Genomic DNA, 20,404 nt, shown 5'->3' on the forward strand with positions numbered 1-20,404 from the left:
CGTATCAGACACAGTAAATTATCAGCTAACCCAGATGGATTTAAGTGGATAAACAACGACAGTCTTTTAAAAATATCTCTTTATTCCCGCACAGTACGATGACATGAACAGCTATGGTTGATGTCAGACGTTTGGGATATTTCAGTGAATGAGACTATCAGGAGCCATCTCTTCTCACGGCTTTTGCATACATTTAAAAATCTGTCTGAATCGAGGAGGTAACAGTGGCGTACCAAGGGGGGGGGGGGGCGGTGGGGGCGGTCCGCCCCGGGTGCACGCCGCTGGGGGGGGGGGGGTGCCACGTGCCTGTCAGCTCTTCGTTTTCATGCTCCCTCTGTTCCTGTTCCGGGGCAGAGGGAGCATGGAAACGAAGAGCCGTCAGGCGCGCGGCACCCCCCCCCCCCCCCCAGCGGCGTGCACCCGGGGGGGGGTTCTTTCGCCGGGGGGTCGCTGCACCCGGAGGGTTATTTCACCGGGGGGGGGGTCGCACTGTTCCGGGGGGGGGGGGGCAGGGCGCATCGGTGATCCGCCCCGGGTGTCAGCGCCCCTAGGAACGCCACTGGGAGGTAAACAGGCAAACGGAAAGTGACCGACTTATTCTGTGACTCTTGTTATCTGTCTAGGAGCCAGGACACTTTCTAGGTACGAAGAAAGGGTGATGCCACAATCTGTAATTATTAACCTAGAGGCTGTGGCTACCATATCCTGCAGTGTAGACAAGGGAAAAAGAAAGAACTGGCCTTACATGTAAACCAGGGGCGTATCTGCGTGGGGCCACAGGGGCCTGGGCCCCCGCAGATTTCGCCCTGGACCCCCCTACCACCGACCCTCTCCACCTCCCGCCCGCCCGCCACCAACCCCAAGCCCCCGCCAGCCGAAGTCCTCTCTTCCGTGCAGGATGCAAGTTGCAACGCTTCCTGTTCTTCTGAGTCTGACGTCAGACTCAGAATTTGGAACTCAGTCTGACGTCCTGCGCGTTGTACGTGCAGGACGTCAGACTCAGAAGAACAGGAAGCATTGCAACTTGCAGCCTGCATGGAAGAGAGGACCTCGGCTGGGGGGGGGGGGGTTGGGGTCCCCCGCCAGCAAAGGTAAGTGACAGCAGCGGGGGAGGGGGTGGAGAGTGTCATTGGTGGCAAGGGGGGGTCTGGCAGTGGCGGGGGGGGGGTCCGGAAATGGCGGGGGGGGGATCGGTAGCGCCGGGGGGGGGCTAAAATGTGCCCCCTCCCTCTGGCTCTGGCCCCCCCTACCGCCAGAGTCCAGATACGCCCCTGATGTAAACTAAGTTTAAAGATCCTGATAAGGCAGGAGATAGGGAGGTCAGATGGTTTTATCAAGAACTATGCACAGAAACCCACTTCTGAAATCCGTCCCTTCCGATCTGGCCATCTTTCTGTGCTGTTCTTGAAGTTATAACTTCTTTATTGAGGATGAAATACTTTGTGGAAAGGCAAAGTAATTAAACCAGATGTTCCTGAAGTCAGGCAGCGTGCCTTGGCTGCTCGGTTGACAGGGACTCTGGACTGTGACTGGCAGGCTGCTTTTGCTATTGGTCCTGGAGCTCATTCCTTCTTTTCAATCCCCTAGAAAATATGGAAGTCGCTTCAGAAGTTCTTAGCGGTTCTCTTAATCCTGGAAGAGGAAGCGGCAGCGTGGTAGAGTGCAATGGGGGAGGGGTGGGTTGTCTCCATTAATAACCATTGTCTCCTGATAGTGCTTTCCAGAAATGAGTCTCCACAATGCTTGAGAATCTTTACACTACAAAAAAGAAAACAGCCAGACTAAGCCATCTAACCAAAACCCACAGTTCACAACGAAGTACATTATTTTTCATACAATGATCCATCGTGGGTGAGTTTTTCTTGCAAAAAAACTGAACGCTCCCCGTTTTTGTTAATTCAGGATATTCGGCCTGGACCTTCTCACGATGTAACTATGTAGAAAGGCCATAGGAAGGGATAAGCATCAGCGTCTTATGTGACCAAACGTCCTTACTGTCCCAGTGCCTGCTGCTTGTGCTTCCATCCTGTCTCTAGAACGTGTCTACCATTTCCTCTAAAGAAACTTTGCGAACTGGATCCCGCCAGAAAGGAAAACTGCTGTACTCTGGGCAGAGCAAGGAGGATGTGGATGTCTGAGGTACAGGGGGGAAGATCAGCTCTACCAGCTCACTCAGCCTGCTGTACCTGCAAGGGGAACAGAGAGATCAAAAAGGAAGAAAGGTGGTATTTCCTCTATTCCCTCCAGAGTGGACTGCATTTCTGGGATCAATATTTGAGGGGCAATGGTGGTTTGCTGGGAGATCGGTGAAGCAGTCAGCAGTGATGCTGTGCTGCCTCCAGTCCCTGATGCAGCTAGGCAGCTTAAGCATTTCATCTCCTGCTGCCCTGTAGTGCCACCTCCTGAGAACATCCATGAAAGCTGGCAGCTCATTCCATGAGTAGTAGCAGGAGATGTGGTGCTTAGACACATTGGGGAATGCATAAAGGGAGTACAGGCAGTTTGACAGCTCTCCTGGCACATAGCCACACTGACTTCCTGTCCGAGCCCCAGACTGAAAGGTTTTAACTGCCCATTTTGGGAGGTAGGCTGTTCATCTGAACTCTCCACTGCATCCCTGAGAACTTCCCTGGACATCCATCTCAGACACCCCATTCTCACACCACTGCCCCAGACACCTTCCGTAGCCCAGACCCCTTTCCTCAATTCCTGACACACAACACACTTACCCTTTCTCACAACCCCTTCTGTACCCCTGCCCTGGACATTTCATCTACAGCTGGTAGCCCATGTGTACAGACTCTCATACATTCACCCACACACACACCTCTGACATACACAAGCCCCCCCCCCCTCCCTTATCTTAGAATTGCACCCACAGCAGACACCAGATCTCCCTACACACTCCACATGCCCCACCCCCATACCCCCACTCACACACTAACCCTGTCCTTAATATCCACCCGCACACAGCCGGCTCCAGCCAGCTCTCAGTTTCCATACATATCCCCCACACCGTATCCTCTACTCCGTCTGCAGCTCTGATGAGATCCCTCCACCTCCACTATCATGGGCAACATCCTAATTTCTTTGCCAGGAGTCCATTCAGTCCTAGCTATTCCACTGTTGTAAGAGTGCACATACAAAATAGGAGTAAGTCCCCCCCCACAAAAAATTAAATATTTGGATACAACTCACAGCAGCGCCCTGCCAATACCCACCAAGATACCAACAACTTTAGCTTCCTTTCTGCAGTGCCGTATAAACTCCCAGTGGCATAGCAGCTAAAGGACTATGGGCCCAATATTCAGACCGCGGGAGTTAGTTCGGGCAACTCCCGCGGTCAGTGTTGAGCCCGGATATTCAATGCCGCACCGTTTTCAGTGACCGGCGTTGAACATCCGGTTTATTTTTGGCTGGTTCGAACTTAACCGGTCAAGCCGATATTCACTGCTAACTGGTTAAGTCTGAGCCAGCCAAATATAGGCCTGGTGTTCTCGCGGTCAAATATGGCCGCCAAACTTGCACTGAAAATCGGCAGATAGCTGGTCATATCACACGATATAACTGGCTAGCTGCTACTTGTGAATTTTCAGCAGGTCATACCGGCCATGTCCCACTGAAAATTCGCAGATAGCTGGTTATGGGGCATTTAACTGGCCAGTGCCGATCCTGGCCGGTTAAATGCTTTTGAACATCGGGAGGGATGTCTACAGCCTCCATGACCATCCCTAGATTGCCCAGACTTACGAAGACTTAGTCTTGGTGAGCTCCTGGATGAGTTCTCCTTTGGGATTCACAGTGAATATTCGAGATTCTGGCAGCCCCACATGCTTGTAGGCATAAACATCCTGTTCAGGGAAGAAAGAGGGGTAGGGGAGGAAAATCAAACACAGAAGACTGAGGGTGTGGCCAGAATAATAAGCTGAGAAGCAGGAGACCTGGGTTCAACCCCTGTCTGCCCTCATAAATACAACCTTGACTAGGGTTACCATATTTTGTCCCCCAAAAAGGAGGACACATGCCCCGCCCCATCACACACCCGCCCCGCCCCTTTCATACCCCACCAAGCCCCCTGCCACACCTTCACTCCGCCCCCTGTCACATTTTTCCCTCCTCCTGTCACATACCCCGTTGCGTCCCCTCCCCGTCACCCCCTTCACGTTACAACTGCCATGGTGGTCTAGTGACCTCTTCGGGTCAGGAAAGAGCCCCCTCTTTCCTGCCTGAAGCGCTGCCCTGCATGCAACCTTCCTGTTGCTGATCCTCAGCGCCGAGTCAAAATGGCCGCTGAGAGTTGAAGTCTTGCAAGGTCATGTCAACTCTCAGCGGCCATTTTGAATCGGCTCAGAGGATCAGCAACAGGAAGGTTGCATGCAGGGCAGCGCTTCAGGCAGGAAAGAGGGGGCTCTTTCCTGTCCCGAAGGCGGAAGAGGTCACTAGACCACCAGGGCACTAGTAAGGGGAGGGGAGGCTAGCAATCTGCCTGTTTGTCCGGATTTCTGGACAAACAGGCAGGCTGGCGGGCGGGCCGTCCTATAGGAAATCCGGACAAACGGGCAGATTTGCAAAACCCGTCCGGTTGCCCGGACATGTCCGGGTAAATCCAGACATATGATAACCCTAACCTTAACTAAGCTGCTTTATTTCAAGGTCTCTCAAATATATACTTAGGGCCCGATACACAAAAGTCCCTGTAAAGCAGGGTGGAAATAGGGAGCGATGCACAAAAAAAATTGTAAGAATAGCGAACTCTCAACCAGTCACTAAGCTCTGCATGTGCAGAATGGCCAATCGCTAAGCCTGGCTGCTCGGCACATGCTCAGAACAGCATGCACTACATATGACTTTCATACACGCATGGAAGCCACGTGTATTGTCATCACACAGGCTGGTTGCAAGTGGGTTCTCCTGAGGAGAATGTTGGCAAGAGGGCAAGAGGTGGGGGAACTTTCCAGGTTGCCGATATCCAGGGGCAGCAAGCAGGGAGAGAAGAACAGAAGTTCCTTTGGAGTCTTTCCCGCTTGGTTTTGGGCTTCACGGCCGCTTACATCTGCAGCCCCTCGTCCTGGGCAGGGAGGAGTTCCTGCATAGGTCATAAGGGGGCCCAATCTTCCACCCTACCCCATTCCCCAGCCCCGCTCTTTCAGCCGACCGCTCCAGGGGCACCTCTCTAATCCACGAGTCTCCACGTGGACAAACGGGCAGTCTGGCAAAACCCGCCCGGTTGCCCGGCCATGTCCTCAAAAAGAGGACATGTCCGGGTAAAACCGGACATATGGTAACCCTATCTCTGTCCAGCAGATCACTTTACTTGTCCTTGGCCTGGATCCTCAAAGTTATCAGGGAAGTCTCTAGCAATTACTCAGGTCAAAATTCAACATCTGCACGGTTCCCAGTGGAGCTTGGCCTTCCTGACTGTAGCAGTTCATACATAAGTGATATAGACATGTCATGGGGTGTCGCTGCTTCCCTCTGGGCCTCCTTAACCTAGTTACGGCCTCAGCTTATATACTTCCTGGACCATGCCCTCCTGGCTCCACCTCTCCCATGTCACTTCCCCCTTGGGAGAGGTGCAGCATCTTATAGACTCCCTCACAACAGGGAGCAACAATTCACAAAAATCAAACCTTGAAAAATCTATTGGGAATATTGACACAAGAGTACAGATTTAACAATATAAACCCCAAAGAAAAACTATGACATTCCAAAATGCTGAAAACAAGATCCCCATCGTCTGAATTAAAGAGCAGTCTGAGTTGGCGAAGATAATATAGCACAGCTGGCTATGGGAAGGACACTTACGTTTTTTCTATTCCCAAAGGCAGCATAGAAGGGCTGTGGCTGCGGACCGAACAGGTTCTTGATGTCTGTCAAGCAAGCAATTTTAAACACCTCTGGCTTCTTCTCAATTACTTCCCTGTAACATGAGGGGGGTAAAGGACAGCTGTTCAGGGTGAGGCCATTCCATCCAGGACACTGGCACAGAAGCTCCTCTGCTGTTGCTATCTGATTTCAAGCTGGGATTTCTCCAGAAAGCCAAAAATGGTCGCAAAGAACTCTTAAATGTCTACAACACAACACCTGCTCCGGGATAGATGTAGGCCTGTCAGCAGAACTCAGGCAGGGCAGGCAGGACCAGCTGTGAAAACTCATGGATTCCAAGGATAAACCCACAACAATAAAACCAGATCCATCCACCTGTACCATCGAATTGTGTCTGCTGCCAGGCAAGGAGACAGCCCCGAACTGTGCATTAGGGATGTCATTTTATTTAAAACAGGGCGTCTAGGTGAAATGTCCAAAAAGATGGGTTATTTTAGAAAAGCGACATAGTAGTCTATGTACCTTTCTAAACCAGGCACCGAGAACCAGCCACAGTAACGTGCAAATTCATGTCCACAAATTTATGTCTACTCAGGGACAGTGTAACCATTAGGCAGAGTAGGCTGCTGCCTTGGGCGGCCCTGCTTCTCAGGAATCACAAACAGCAACTGCAGTCAAAGCAAAACAGTAGGTTGTGAGTCCAGGGGTGTAGCCAGACCTTGGCGGGAGGGGGGGCCAGAGCCCAAGGTAGGGGGCACTGTTTAGCCGCCAACCCCCGCCGCCGACCCCCCCCCACCACCACTTTGGACCCACCGCCACCACAAACCCCGCCCGCCCCCTGCCCCGCCGCATCAGGTACCTTGTTTGCTGGCGGGAGTCCCCAATCCAGATGATCACACAACGATGGCGCCGGAGTCGACCGGCGCTGAAGAAGACTCTTCGGCTGGCAGGGATTTGGGACCCCCGCCAGCAAACAAGGTACCTGATGATGCTGCGGCGGGGGGTGGGCAGTAGCGGGGGGGGGCTCAAATGTAGAGGGGGCCAGGGCATAATCTGTGGGGGCCCATGCCCCCGTGGCCCCACGTAGCTATGCCCCTGGTTGTGACAAACTGAAAGAAATCTAAGTGCATCCTGTACACTTTTTTGCATTTTTACAGGATGGTTTTAAGTGGTGGCATCGATGTGATCATAACTGTTGAGTGGGGATGGGGGAACCCTACAGACATAAAAGTTAATCAAGGGGGGGGGGCCATGGTTTGCAAATGAGTTTAATTTTATTTTTGATATTACCTTTACCTTCTGCTAAAGCAATTAGGTTTATGAAGTTTTGAGTCGTCTTTCTCTTTCGTAGGAGTTAAAATATTGAATGTATTGCCTTTAATTATTAGGCAATTTAACAATATTTTCTATTTCGGAAAGTCTTAAAAACATGGCTGTTTTAAGAAATATTTGTCTTAAACCTGGGATATTATTGATTGTAAACATTGTAATGCAGTAGGTTCAATTTATATATTTTACAGGTATGCCTGGCTCTCGTTTTGTGATACGCACAGAACTCGAGAGACTTACTAATATAAGAACTAGATTAGATTAGATTAGTTGGCCATGTCTTCCATGTGCTCAGTTCAAAGTTGGTTCCTGATGAAGCCCCAAATGTTGGAGTGGCACCAGTGGCCCGATTGAACATAAAGACATGATTATTGGGTGATCTGTAGCCAAGTGTTTATTGGAGCCAAGTGTTATAAGCATGGATGATATTTATAGGAGTAAAAATCAGTGCTTTGCTATGTAAATGGCATATTGAACCCTGATATTTGAGCTCAACATTTTCCCCCCTATTTATTTCTATATCTTTAAGACAACTCTTGTTTGGAATATCGGTGGATAGCTGGTTAAAAGTACCATTTAACCAGCCAGATGCCATTTCTGGCCAGTTAAATGGTTTTGAATATCGGCCGGAAGGGGGCTATATGAAGACAGAGAGGGGATGCTGGACACAGAGGGCATAGGGACACTGAGTGGTGATGCTGGACACAGGGGAGAGGATAGGGATATAGAGGGATAATGAAAAATGTGGGGATATGAACACAGGGGAGATGCTAGACAGGAAAATATAGAGACACAGAGAAAGCAGATGCTGAGCATGGGGGAAGATAAGTAAACAGAAACGGGAGATGGATGTCAGACTTACAGAGAGAAGAATTGTCAAATGGACAGGAGACCCTGGTGAGTGAGAAGAGAAGACAGAGGGAAGCAGAAACCAGAAACTGGGATCAACCCGATTTGAAAAATAAAATGACCAGACAAGAAAAAGGTACAAAATCATTTTATTTTCTATTTTGTGGTTAGAAAATGTCAAATTTGGAATGTACATCTTGCCAGAGCTGGTGTTAGGGGGCAGAAATTTGGGAGGGGACCCCCGAAGCCCACTACCAGGCTACACCTTCTTCAGTTTCTGGCAGGCATGGGGTGCTCTCTGGCCTCCCTGGCACGTACTCTCTTTGTATTTTGCACAGGATAGGAGGAAATGCATCTCCTTCTATTTCTCTGATGGTATTCTACATGCAAAGTTATGACAATTGGCACGCATTGTGTGATGAAGTCTCTAACAGTGGGACTGAGGATCCTAACTGTCCGTGAAGAATTTATAGTATTCATAGGTTACGTATATAAGTTGGACACACGTTCATGCCCCCCCCCCAGTGCTCTATGCATGAGTACCCCCCTTTGTTTGCAGTTACAAACTAACCCCCAGATTCAATATAAAGCACCAGTGGTGATCCTAGGTCGGCTGCCATCCGGGGTGGATCGCCGCTGCGCACCCCCATCCCCCCAGGTGTAGTGGCATCCGTCCCCCCAGGGTGCAGCACAACACCCCCCACGGCACAATGACACCCCCCTCCCCGGCGCATCAAGCCCCCCCCCCCCCAGCGCAATGACTCCCCCCTCCCCGGGTGCATTCTTGGCTGCTGGAGGGCGCAGAGAGCAGTCGCGCATCTGTCGCCTCCACTGGCTCCCTGCTCCCTCTGCCCCGGAACAGGAAGTAACCTCTTCCGGGGCAGAGGGAGCAGGGAACCAGTGGAGCCGACAGGCGCGCAGCTGCTCTCTGCATCCTCCAGCAGCGTGCACCCGGGGCGGACCGCAACCCCCGCCCTTCCTACGCCACTGTAAAGCACCTAGCGATCTGCACCAAAATCAGTGCAGATTCTATAACAATGCGGGTAACTTAACAAGCTTAAACCAATGAGCACTGATAACAGCACTTAACAAGCAATAATTAGCACTAATTGGCACTGATTAGAATTTAGGCGCACAAGTCACTAAGTGTATTCTGTAACGATGTGCCCCAGACCTTTAATGCACGCAGGCAAAGAGGGGCACGGTTATGGGTGGGGAAATGGGCATTTCGTGGGCGTTCTGAAATTTGCACACCTAGTTATAGAATATGGCCCAGTGCGCCTACATCTACACGCTGTGATTTACACCACGTTTTGGTTGGTGTAAATGGAGGCCTGTCTGAAAAAAAGGAAGCAATTTCCCAGAGCTTCGTATATCAAGTAAATACAGTAATAAAGAAAATGTTCTATGCTATGTGGAAATTCAAACGAATAAAACCTTTTGTCCCGAGAGAAACTTTTTGAAACCTAATTTTTTTTTTTTTTGTTACATTTGTACCCTGCGCTTTCCCACTCATGGCAGGCTCAATGCGGCTTACATGGGGGCAATGGAGGGTTAAGTGACTTGCCCAGAGTCACAAGGAGCTGCCTTTGCCTGAAGTGGGAATCCAACTCAGTTCCTCAGGATCAAAGTCCACCACCCTAACCACTAGGCCACTCCTCCACTGTTGCTACTATTGGAGATTCTACATGGAATGTTGCTATTCCACTAGAAGTCGGCCCTTGCAGATCACCAATGTGGCCGCGCAGGCTTCTGCTTCTGTGAGTCTGACGTGCAGGACGTCAGACTCACAGAAACAGAAGCCTGCGCAGCCTTCTACATGGAATGTTGCTAGTGGAATAGCAACATTCCATGTAGAATCTCCAATAGTATCTATTTTTGTTACATTTGTACCCCGTGCTTTCCCACTCATGGCAGGCTCAATGCGGCTTACATGGGGCAATGAAGGGTTAAGTGACTTGCCCAGAGTCACAAGGAGCTGCCTGTGCCTGAAGTGGGACTCGAACTCAGTTCCCCAGTACTGCAGTCCACCATCCTAACCACTAGGCCACTCCTCCACTGCCCGTACCTATAATACAATCAATGGTCCTAAGCCATGCAGATTACTGTAACGGAATCTATGCGGGATGCAAAGCACAACTCACAAGAAAACTCCAGACCGCCCAAAATACAGCAGCCAGACTGATATATGGCAAAACACGATTCGAAAGTGCCAAACCCCTATGAGAAAAGCTGCATTGGCTCCCAATCAAAGAACGGACCATCTTGAAAATCTGCACCCTGGTACACAAAATTATCTACGGCATAGTACCTGGATACATGACAGACCTAGTAGACTTACCAACCAGAAACAGAATCAGATCATCACGATCATACCTAAACCTACACTATCCAAACTGTAAAGGACTAAGATACAAAATAACTTACGCATCCAGCTTATCCAACATAAGCGCACAACTATGGAATCGGACTCCCAAATGCTGTGAGAACAATCCATGACCACTTACACTTCAGGAAATCACTCAAAACTCAGCTCTTCAAAAAGGCCTACCCCAACGACCCCACGTAACCCTCTCCACCTACCAACACAGCATGACTATGATCGAACAGGACATCACGCAATCTTCATCCATTCCAACCCTCCACTTATAGCTCATACGATCACTATACAACTTTGTATTTGTTATCCACCGACTGGGCAAACGCCATTATGGTACTATGTAAGCCACATTGAGCCTGCAAATAGGTGGGAAAATGTGGGATACAAATGCAATAAATAAATAAATAATGATCGTACTGCACAACCTATAATCTTCACTCCTTCGACCTCACCTCATCTGAACACAATATAACTTTGTATCTGCTAACAACAGTACTGGCAAACGCCTCTACGGCACTATGTAAGCCACATTGAGCCTGCAAATAGGTGGGAAAATGTGGGATACAAATGCAACAAATAAATAGAGATTATTATATTCTTTAAGTAAGAATCATTGAGAATATTCATGATAGACATCATAAAAAACATTCATTACCTGTGTAGAGCTGAGAACAGGCTGCTAGGGGCTAGTAAGATGGGGCCCTTGGGAAGTTCGCAGCCTCGATCGTTCACCCAGTGCAGGTAACCCTTGGTGAGTTCTGCCAAGCCAATAGCCCTGGCCGAACAGTAAAGGAATTTGTACCCATTTCTGAAAGACACGTAAGGAAGAAAGCATCACCCTGACACTCCGTATAGGAACTGTTTCCCATGAATTATAGGCTATGCAAAGTACAATTTGACTAAGAAATAGAGGGTTCCAGGGCTCTGTCCTCTCCTAGTTCTCCTCTTATCTCTCCCATCGTACCTTCAGAGTACACTCTCATGGTTCGTCCTCCACCCCTATCCCGCTCTCTGTTGGAGTTCCTCAGGGATCTGTCCTTGGACCCCTTCTTTTTTCAATCTACACCTCTTCTCTGGGCTCCCTGATCTCATCTCATGGTTTCCACTATCATCTTTATGCTGACGACACCCAGCTCTACCTTTCCACACCAGACATCACTGCGGAAACCCAGGCCAAAGTATCGGTCTGCTTATCCGACATTGCTGCCTGGATGTCCAACCGCCACCTGAACCTGAATATGGCCAAGACTGAACTTATTGTCTTCCCACCCAAGCCCACTTTTCCTCTCCCTTTACTCTCTATCTCAGTTGATAACACCCTCATCGTCCCCGTCTCATCTGCCCGCAACCTCGGTGTCATCTTCGACTCCTCCCTCTCCTCTGCGCATATCCAGCAGATAGCCAAGACCTGTCGCTTCTTCCTGTATAACATTAGCAACATTCGCCCCTTCCTCTCTGAGCACATCACCTAAACTCTCATCCACTCTCTCATTACCTCTCGCTTTGACTACTGCAACCTACTCCTCACTGGCCTACCACTTAGCCATCTATCCCCCCTTCAGTCCATTCAGAACTCTGCTGCACGTCTTATCTTCCGCCTTGACCGACATACTCATATCACCCCTCTCCTCAAGTCACTTCACTGGCTTCCAATCAGATACCGCATACAGTTCAAGCTTCTCCTACTAACCTACGAATGCACTCGATCTGCAGCCCCTCCTTACCTCTCTACCCTCATCTCCCCTTACATTCCTACCCATAACCTCCGCTCTCAAGACAAATCCCTCCTTTCAGTACCCTTCTCCACCACCGCCAGCTCCAGTGTCCGCCCTTTCTGCCTCGCCTCACCCCATGCTTGGAACAAACTCCCTGAGCCCACACGTCAGGCCCCCTCCCTGCCCATCTTCAAATCCTTGCTCAAAGCCCACCTCTTCAATGTCGCCTTCGGCACCTAACCACTACACCTTTACTCAGGAAATCTAGACTGCCCCAACTTGACATTTCGTCCTTTAGATTGTAAGCTCCTTTGAGCGGGACCGTCCTACTTTGTTAATTTCTACAGCGCTGCGTAACCCTAGTAGCGCTCTAGAAATGTTAAGTAGTAGTAGTAGTAGTAGTAGAGGCGCCAGTAATGGCCAATAATTGAGAGCTGATCAAAATCCAATATGATTAACTTTTAATGATACAAATCAATGACATTTTACTGAGAGTGTAAGTAGCTATAAACAACTTTGATGGCCGATAAAGGCCCTATAGCCTATCCAGTCTGCCAACCCACACCAATGACTAAGGTCTACAACCCTTCTTCTCTCTCAGAGATCCTCTGTGCTTGTCCCATGCTTTTTTGAATTCAGATATAGTTCTTGTCAGTCATCATTGTTAAGAGGCAGTTCCACATATCCACAACCCTTTGTGTAAATAAATCTTTTCATTACATTATATTTGACAACTTCAGTAATTGAGATGTAAGGCCAGGACTGGGCGGACTTCTACAGACTTTGTCCTGAATAGCATAGAAAGATCGGGATCAAGTATACATATTTTATTACCTTATTCATTATTGGTTTAATCATGGATTAATAATAAATGTGACTGTCGGGCAGACTGGATAGACCGTTCAGGTCTTTATCTGCCATCATCTTGAGTAAATCCCCTTTCACCATCATCCTATGACCCCTTATTCTGAAAGCTTCCTTTCCATTGAAAGAGGCCCACCACCTGTGTATATAACTTAGAGATATTTCAATGCTTTGATGATAACTCCCTATTCAGTCTGTGGTGAACTTGTGTCGGGGGGGGGGGGGGGGGGGTTGAGGGGACTGGAGGTCTGCTGGATCTCTAGCCCCGTGTCGCTGGCTTGAGGTGAGGGTTCGGTGGGAGCACTAGGCCACCAGGGCCTTGCTGTTTGGGGTCTCGTGGTCCCAAGGACCTCCAGCGCTGGTGTTTGACAGGTCTGGGCTTTTCGCCTCTGATCAAAGGGGGTGGTAAAGCCCCGTGCTGGTCCAGTGCTATTTTTAGAGCGCTGTTTGGAACAGCGTGGGGCTTTCGATCATCTGGGCATAGCTGCTGGTCATTCTCCCTTATACGTACGTGTGGATTTTGTGATAGAGCGTGGCAATGCCCTGGTGTGTCCAGTCTTTCCCTAGATGAGGCAAGATATGTCCCAATGCATCTGACCTAAATGAATAACAGAGAAGTTAAGTATATGAACAATAAATGGAGTTTATGTCAATATAACAAAAAGAATTAGTAGAATTGTTCCACGTCATTTTCCTACTAGGGGAGAGAAACCAGAAGGTTAGTCTTTTAAACGGCACCATAAAATTTCCAATGCAATAAAACTGTGAAGGTGACAGAAAGTCTAATACACAAATGTCCTTTAATAGATTTCTTCCAAAACAATCCAGTGAGTCAATACAGTGACTCGACACAGGCCGTGTTTCTGCTAAAAAGCCTGGCTCAGGAGTCTTCAAAGTATATACACGCATAACGTGGTTCCGAATGTACAGTCAATAGGAAGGTCTTCAATAAACAAGAACAAAGAATTATTAATCCCTCGGCGGTGTGCACCAGGGGCGTATCTGCGTGGGGCCACAGGGGCCTGGGCCCCCACAGATTTCGCCCTGGACCCCCCTACTGCCGCCGTGGGTACCTTTGCTGGCGGGGGACCCCAACCCCCACCAGCCGAGGTCTGCTTCCTCCTGCCGCTGCGAGGTTTTTTAAGTTCATCGGGATTTGTCCTCCGTCACTCTGTGCTGCTGTTCAAAGAAGCTGCTAACTGAATGCAGTTTCGGACTGAGTCTGACGTCGCTGCTGCACGTTGTACATGAGTCTGACGTCCTGCACGTACAAAGTGCAGCAGCGACGTCAGACTCAGTCCGAAACTGCATTCAGCTAGCAGCTTCTTTGAACAGCAGCACAGAGTGACGGAGGACGAATCCCGATTAAGAACTTAAAAAACCTCTCAGCGGCAGGAGGAAGCGGACCTCGGCTGTGGGGGTTGGGGTCCCCCACCAGCAAAGATACCCACGGCGGCGGGGGGGGGGGGGGGGTCGGAAATGGTGGCGGCGGCAGCTGGGATGGGGCTATAATGTGCCCCCTCACTCTGGCTTCAGCCCCTGCTACCGCCGACTTTCAGATACGCCCCTGGTGTGCACTCACAGTAATTATAGCGTTGTGCTTCAAATGCATCCATCAGCTCACTGCTAATTGTTTGAAAGTGGAAAGTTGCATTGGAAGATTTGTTCCTGTTTACCGAAGACATCCCTGTTGACGGTTCATTGGGTACCACATAATCCATTGGATTCTATATAATGCGACTTAAGTTGCGCACACAAATCCGGTCATCTTCTGGATTTGCGCGTGCAAATTAATCAGCTAACAAACCAATCAGCACTGATATTTGTCAATTAATAAGCAATTATTGACACTAATTGTCATTACTTACAATTTACATGCTCAACTGTCTAAGCATATTCTGTAAAGTGATGCACGTACATTCTAAAGTGCATAGCTGAAAAGGGGGTGTAGCCATGGGCAGGTTGTGGGCGTTTCTAAAATCTATGTGCGCTGTTATAAAATACACCCGGTACACGACTAATTTAGGCAAATTTTACTTGGCGTAAATGCCCGTGACTAAATTTAGTTGCACGGGTGAGCGATCAGCATATTCTATAAACCACGCCAAAATGTAGGCATATTCTATAAAGTACGCTTAAATTCAGGCTTACGTTTTTCGGCGCCAGTTTTTTAGGCAGGATATAGAGAATCTAGCTTTATATGTGTATATACTTTGAAGATTCCTAAGGCAGGCTTTTTAGCCAAAACACAGCTCGTGTCAAGTCACTGGATTGAGTCACTGGATTGTTTTGGAAGCAAAGGACATTTGTGTATCAAACATTCTTGTCACCTGTACCATTTTTTGTATTGCTTTGCAGGGTGTGGAGTTTTGTTCTTCTGTTTTTTTGGACCATAACATTTCCAACAGTCTTTGCCACTGGCTTAGAGAAGGCCAGACAGGGGGATGCAAATTTTATGTGCGCTAGTAAAGCAAAAGCAAGGGGGAAGAACATACTGACGCATACGCACAAGAGCTGAGCTTACCGTGAAACTCCTATGTGCTTATGCCATGCAAAATGGAAATTGCAAGAGCACATTGGCACCCTTCCTCTGCTCCATGAAATATAAGCCCCAAAATGTTTGCAGTTTAAGGGACCCTTTTACTAAGCTGTGGTAAGCTCTACACCAGGGCCACCGAGAGGGGGGGCAGGGGGGACAAAATTCCCCGGCACCGGGGTCTCTCTCCTTCTCCTGCTCCCAGGCTGCCGGCGCCACAGTCCCCTGTCTCCACCTGCCTACCCTCAGCTCCGTCGACAGCCCCCTTCTGTCTGCCACTGGGCCCCCTGCATTTAAAAAAAAAAATCTCTAATTGGCAGCGCAGCGCCTCGCGTCTGTGTGAAAGAGGCAGATCACCTCAGGACTTCCCTCACTGTGTCCCGCCCTCATCTGATGTAACTTCCTATTTCCGCGAGGGTGGGGCACAGTGAGGGAAGGCCCGAGGAGAGGCGATCTGCCGCTTTCACACAGAGGTGAGGCGCTGCCAGACAAAAGGGGGCTGTCGACGGAGCTGAGGGTAGGCAGGTGGAGACTGGGGACTGCGGTGCTGGCAGCCTGGGAGCAGGAGAGGGAGGCGACAGTAGTAGCGATTGGGGGGGCAGCAGCGGCGGGGGCCCCGGGAGCGGCCTTGCCCCGGGCCCGGCTCAATCCTCTCGGCAGCCCTGCTCTACACATGTGCAGCGCACATCTAAATGAGGCTAACACCAGGCCAGCACATCCTCTTGGCGGTAATTTCAGATTTCCTCCTACACACGCTGGTTCCGGCAGTAATTGGCACTTGGCTTGCGCCAACCAGTCACTGTGCGTGTAGCGTATGAGCCTTTACCGCTAGATCAATGGGTGGCATTAAGGACTCAGGCCGGTTTTGGCCATGCGCTGGCTTCATTTTGACCGCAGGCCCTTTTCCCATTCCATTAAAAAAAAACCATTTTTTGTAGCTGTGGTAAAAACTGGCCCGGCGAACGCCCAATTCAAGTGCCTACACTACCACAGGCCACTTTTTACCGTGGCTTAGTAAAAGGATCCGTAAATCCCCTAACAGACACACATCAAAGTGCAGAAAACAGGCGCCAATGCCAACCCTAACCCCCCCCCCCCCCCCCCAGCTTTTCTTGGGCTCACAGACATGTTCTTTTCTCACTATCATCACTACAGGCTTTCAAAAGAAGCAAAAAAAAAAAAACAGCAATTTAAAGTGAAGAACGCAGAAGAAATCCTCTCCTCAAAACCCCAACCCTTGTGTTTTCAGCATTAAGACCAGCGTTAGTTTCTGTATTGAATCTACAGTCACCCTGATTCATTTCAATGCATTTAAATCAGGGGCGTAGCCAGACTTCAGCGGGAGGGGGGGTCCCGAGCCTGAGGTGAGGGGGCACATTTTAGCGCCCCCCCCGGCGCCGCCGATCCCCCAGCCATTGCTGACCCCCTCCCCCCGCCGCCGCCACCACCAACAACAACAACTTTGATGACCCATGCCGATGACCCTCTCGATCCCCCCTCCTGCCGACGACCCTCCCCCGCCGCCATCATTGTCGCCTATCTTTGCTGGCGGGGGACCCCAATCCCCGCCAGCTGAGGTCCTCTTCTTCCCGCGAAAGCTTCGTTCTGTTACTTACAGAAACAGAACAAAGCCTTGCAGATCAGCCAGCCACGCGGCGGAGGGAAAGGGTTGGTGGCGGGAGGGGGAGTCGAGAGGGTCGTCGGCAGGGGGGTCCAGGGCCAAATCTACGGGGGCCCAGGCCCCCGTGGCTCCACATAGCTACGCCACCGATTTAAATACTATTTGTGCTGATCTTCAGGGCACAGATTAGCACGCGCACTGGAGAATTCTGCACACGCTGTGCACATTAACATACGCACACTTCTGGCGCTGACATTAGGTTTCAAGCAGCGTGCATTTGAAGAAAAAAACACTTTTTTTTTTTGTACCCCGTGTTTTCCCACTCATGGCAGGCTCAATGCGGCTTACATGGGGCAATGGAGGGTTAAGTGACTTGCCCAGAGTCACAAGGAGCTGCCTGTGCCTGAAGTGGGAATTGAACTCAGTTCCTCAGGACCAAAGTCCACCACCCTAACCACTAGGCCACTCCTCCACTGTTGCTACTATTTGAGATTCTACATGGAATGTCCACTAGCAACATTCCATGTAGAAGTCAGCCCTTGCAGATCACCAATGTGGCCGCGCAGGCTTCTGTTTCTGTGAGTCTGACGTCCTGCACATACGTGCAGGACGTCAGACTCACAGAAACAGAAGCCTGCGCAGCCTTCTACATGGAATGTTGCTAGTGGAATAGCAACATTCCATGTAGAATCTCCAATAGTAGCAACATTCCATGTAGAATCTCCAATAGTATCTATTTTATTTTTGTTACATTTGTACCCTGCGCTTTCCCACTCATGGCAGGCTCAATGCGGCTTACATGGGGCAATGGAGGGTTAAGTGACTTGCCCAGAGTCACAAGGAGCTGCCTGTGCCTGAACTGGGAATTGAACCCAGTTCCCCAGGACCAAAGTCCACCACTCTAACCACTAGGCCACTCCCTTATGTTAATCAGTTGCAAAAGAAGGGTTGGGGGGGGGGGGGGGACGGACAAAAAAGCACCAGCGAGGTTCACCATATGTTCCAGCTCAAAATATAAATACAGAGACAATACCCTGATGCTAGCATTTCAGCAGCAAAGCCTGTTTCAAGGAAGTTTATATATCAATTCAAACCGCTGTTATTGGCCAAGGTGGCATTGTATTGATCCAACAACCTTTCCTTTGTAGGTTTTGGGGTTTTTTTTACATAGACCACCAGCTATATTTTTTAAAACACTTAAGTACACGTGTTGCTTCAATTCTCACACCAACCCCGGCCCTGATCCAAGGTACAACCCCCCTCTCCCCCCCTGCAAATGGACATAAAATTAAATTACCCTACATCAGTGGCTCCCAAACCTGATCCTAGAAGCACCCCAGCCCCTCAGGGTCTCAGGATCCCACAATGAATATTCATGAGAGAGATTTGCATGCACTGCCACCCTCCACTGCATGCAAATCTCTCTCATGAATATTCATTGTTGATATCCTGAAAACCTGACGGGCTGTGGTGCCTCCAGAACCAGGTTTGGGAACCACTGCTTTACATGATATAGGCACAAGTAATAAAGAAAATGTTTTACTCAATGTGGAAACTCAAACGAATAAAACCTTTCTTCCCGAGGGAAACCTTTCATAAATTAATACAATTTATGGTCCTAAGCCACGCAGATTACTGCAACAGAATCTACGCGGGTTCCAAAGAACAACTCACAAAAAAACTCCAAAGTGCCCAAAAACACAGCAGCCAGATTGATATATGGTAAAACACGATTCGTAAGCGCTAAACCCCTCCGTGAAAAGCTGCACTGGCTCCCAATTAAAGAACGGATCTCCTTCAAAATCTGCACCTTGGTCCATAAAATCATCTACGGCGTAGTCCCAGGATACATGATAGACCTCATAGATCTACCAACAAAAAACAGATCCAGATCAGACTACCCCAACTGCAAAGGGCTAAAATACAAAACAACATTTGCATCTAGCTTCTCCTACATGAGCGCTCAACTATGGAATGGACTCCCGCATGCTGTGAGAACAATACATGACCATCTAAACTTCAGGAAATCAAGAGGGAGTATGAAAAAAAGATAGCATTAGAGGCAAAAAAACATAGTAAAAAATTTTTTCGGTATATTAAAAGCAGGAAGCCGGCAAAAGAATCGGTTGGGCCGCTGGATGACCGAGGGGTAAAAGGGGCGATCAAGAAAGATAAAGACGTAGCGGAGAGACTTTGCTTCGGTCTTCACCGAGGAAGATTTGGGTGGGATACCGGTGTCGGAAATGGTATTTCAAGCGGACGAATCGGAGAAATTTACTGACTTCACGGTAAACCTGGAGGACGTAATGGGGCAGTTCGGCAAACTGAAGAGTAGCAAATCTCCTGGACCGGATGGTATTCATCCTAGAGTACTGATAGAACTGAAAAACGACCTTGCGGAGCTACTGCTAGTGATATGCAACTTATCCTTAAAATCGAGCATGGTACCGGAAGATTGGAGGGTGGCCAATGTAACGCCCATTTTTAAAAAAGGCTCCAGGGGAGATCCGGGAAATTATAGACCAGTGAGTCTGACGTCGGTGCCTGGCAAAATGGTAGAGGCTATTATTAAAAACAAAATTACAGAGCACATCCGAGGACATGGATTACTGAGACCAAGTCAGCATGGCTTTTGTGTGGGGAAATCTTGCCTGACCAATTTACTTCAATTCTTTGAAGGAGTGAACAAACATGTGGACAAAGGGGAGTCGGTTGATATTGTGTATCTGGATTTTCAAAAGGCGTTTGACAAGGTACCTCATGAAAGGCTACAGAGGAAATTGGAGGGTCATGGGATAGGAGGAAATGTCCTATTGTGGATTAAAAACTGGTTGAAGGATAGGAAACAGAGAGTGGGGTTAAATGGGCAGTATTCACAATGGAGAAGGGTAGTTAGTGGGAGTAACTAGCGAGGTAATTAAATTTGCTGATGACACAAAGTTATTCAAAGTCATTAAATCGTGACAGGATTGTGAAAAATTACAAGAGGACCTTACGAGACTGGGAGACTGGGCGGCTAAATGGCAGATGATGTTTAATGTGAGCAAGTGCAAGGTGATGCATGTAGGAAAAAAGAACCCGAATTATAGCTACGTCATGCAAGGTTCCACGTTAGGAGTTACGGACCAAGAAAGGGATCTGGGTGTCGTCGTCGATAACACACTGAAACCTTCTGCTCAGTGTGCTGTGCTGCTGCGGCTAAGAAAGTGAATAGAATGTTGGGTATTATTAGGAAAGGTATGGAAAACAGGTGTGAGGATGTTATAATGCCGTTGTATCTCTCC

General features: G+C 49.1%; 1 protein-coding gene across 6 annotated transcripts in view; it reads right to left on the reverse strand.

Moving 5' to 3' along the window:
• Window positions 1–1,252: 1,252 nt before the first annotated feature.
• Window positions 1,253–20,404, reverse strand: part of LPIN3 (lipin 3) — a 97,702-nt gene continuing 78,550 nt past the window's right edge. For all 6 annotated transcript variants that reach the window (XM_030211173.1, XM_030211170.1, XM_030211171.1 and 3 more), the window contains exons 16-20: window positions 13,475–13,561; window positions 11,040–11,192; window positions 5,806–5,920; window positions 3,751–3,851; window positions 1,253–2,186 (exon numbers count right to left, since the gene is read on the reverse strand). In XM_030211173.1, coding sequence (XP_030067033.1) covers window positions 2,033–2,186; window positions 3,751–3,851; window positions 5,806–5,920; window positions 11,040–11,192; window positions 13,475–13,561 — 610 coding nt within the window. In that variant the 3' untranslated portion in view covers window positions 1,253–2,032. The remainder of the gene's footprint in view (window positions 2,187–3,750; window positions 3,852–5,805; window positions 5,921–11,039; window positions 11,193–13,474; window positions 13,562–20,404) is intronic.

This window comes from Microcaecilia unicolor, chromosome 8 (assembly GCF_901765095.1).
Source record: "Microcaecilia unicolor chromosome 8, aMicUni1.1, whole genome shotgun sequence".
In the NCBI taxonomy this organism is placed as follows: Eukaryota; Metazoa; Chordata; class Amphibia; order Gymnophiona; family Siphonopidae; genus Microcaecilia; species Microcaecilia unicolor.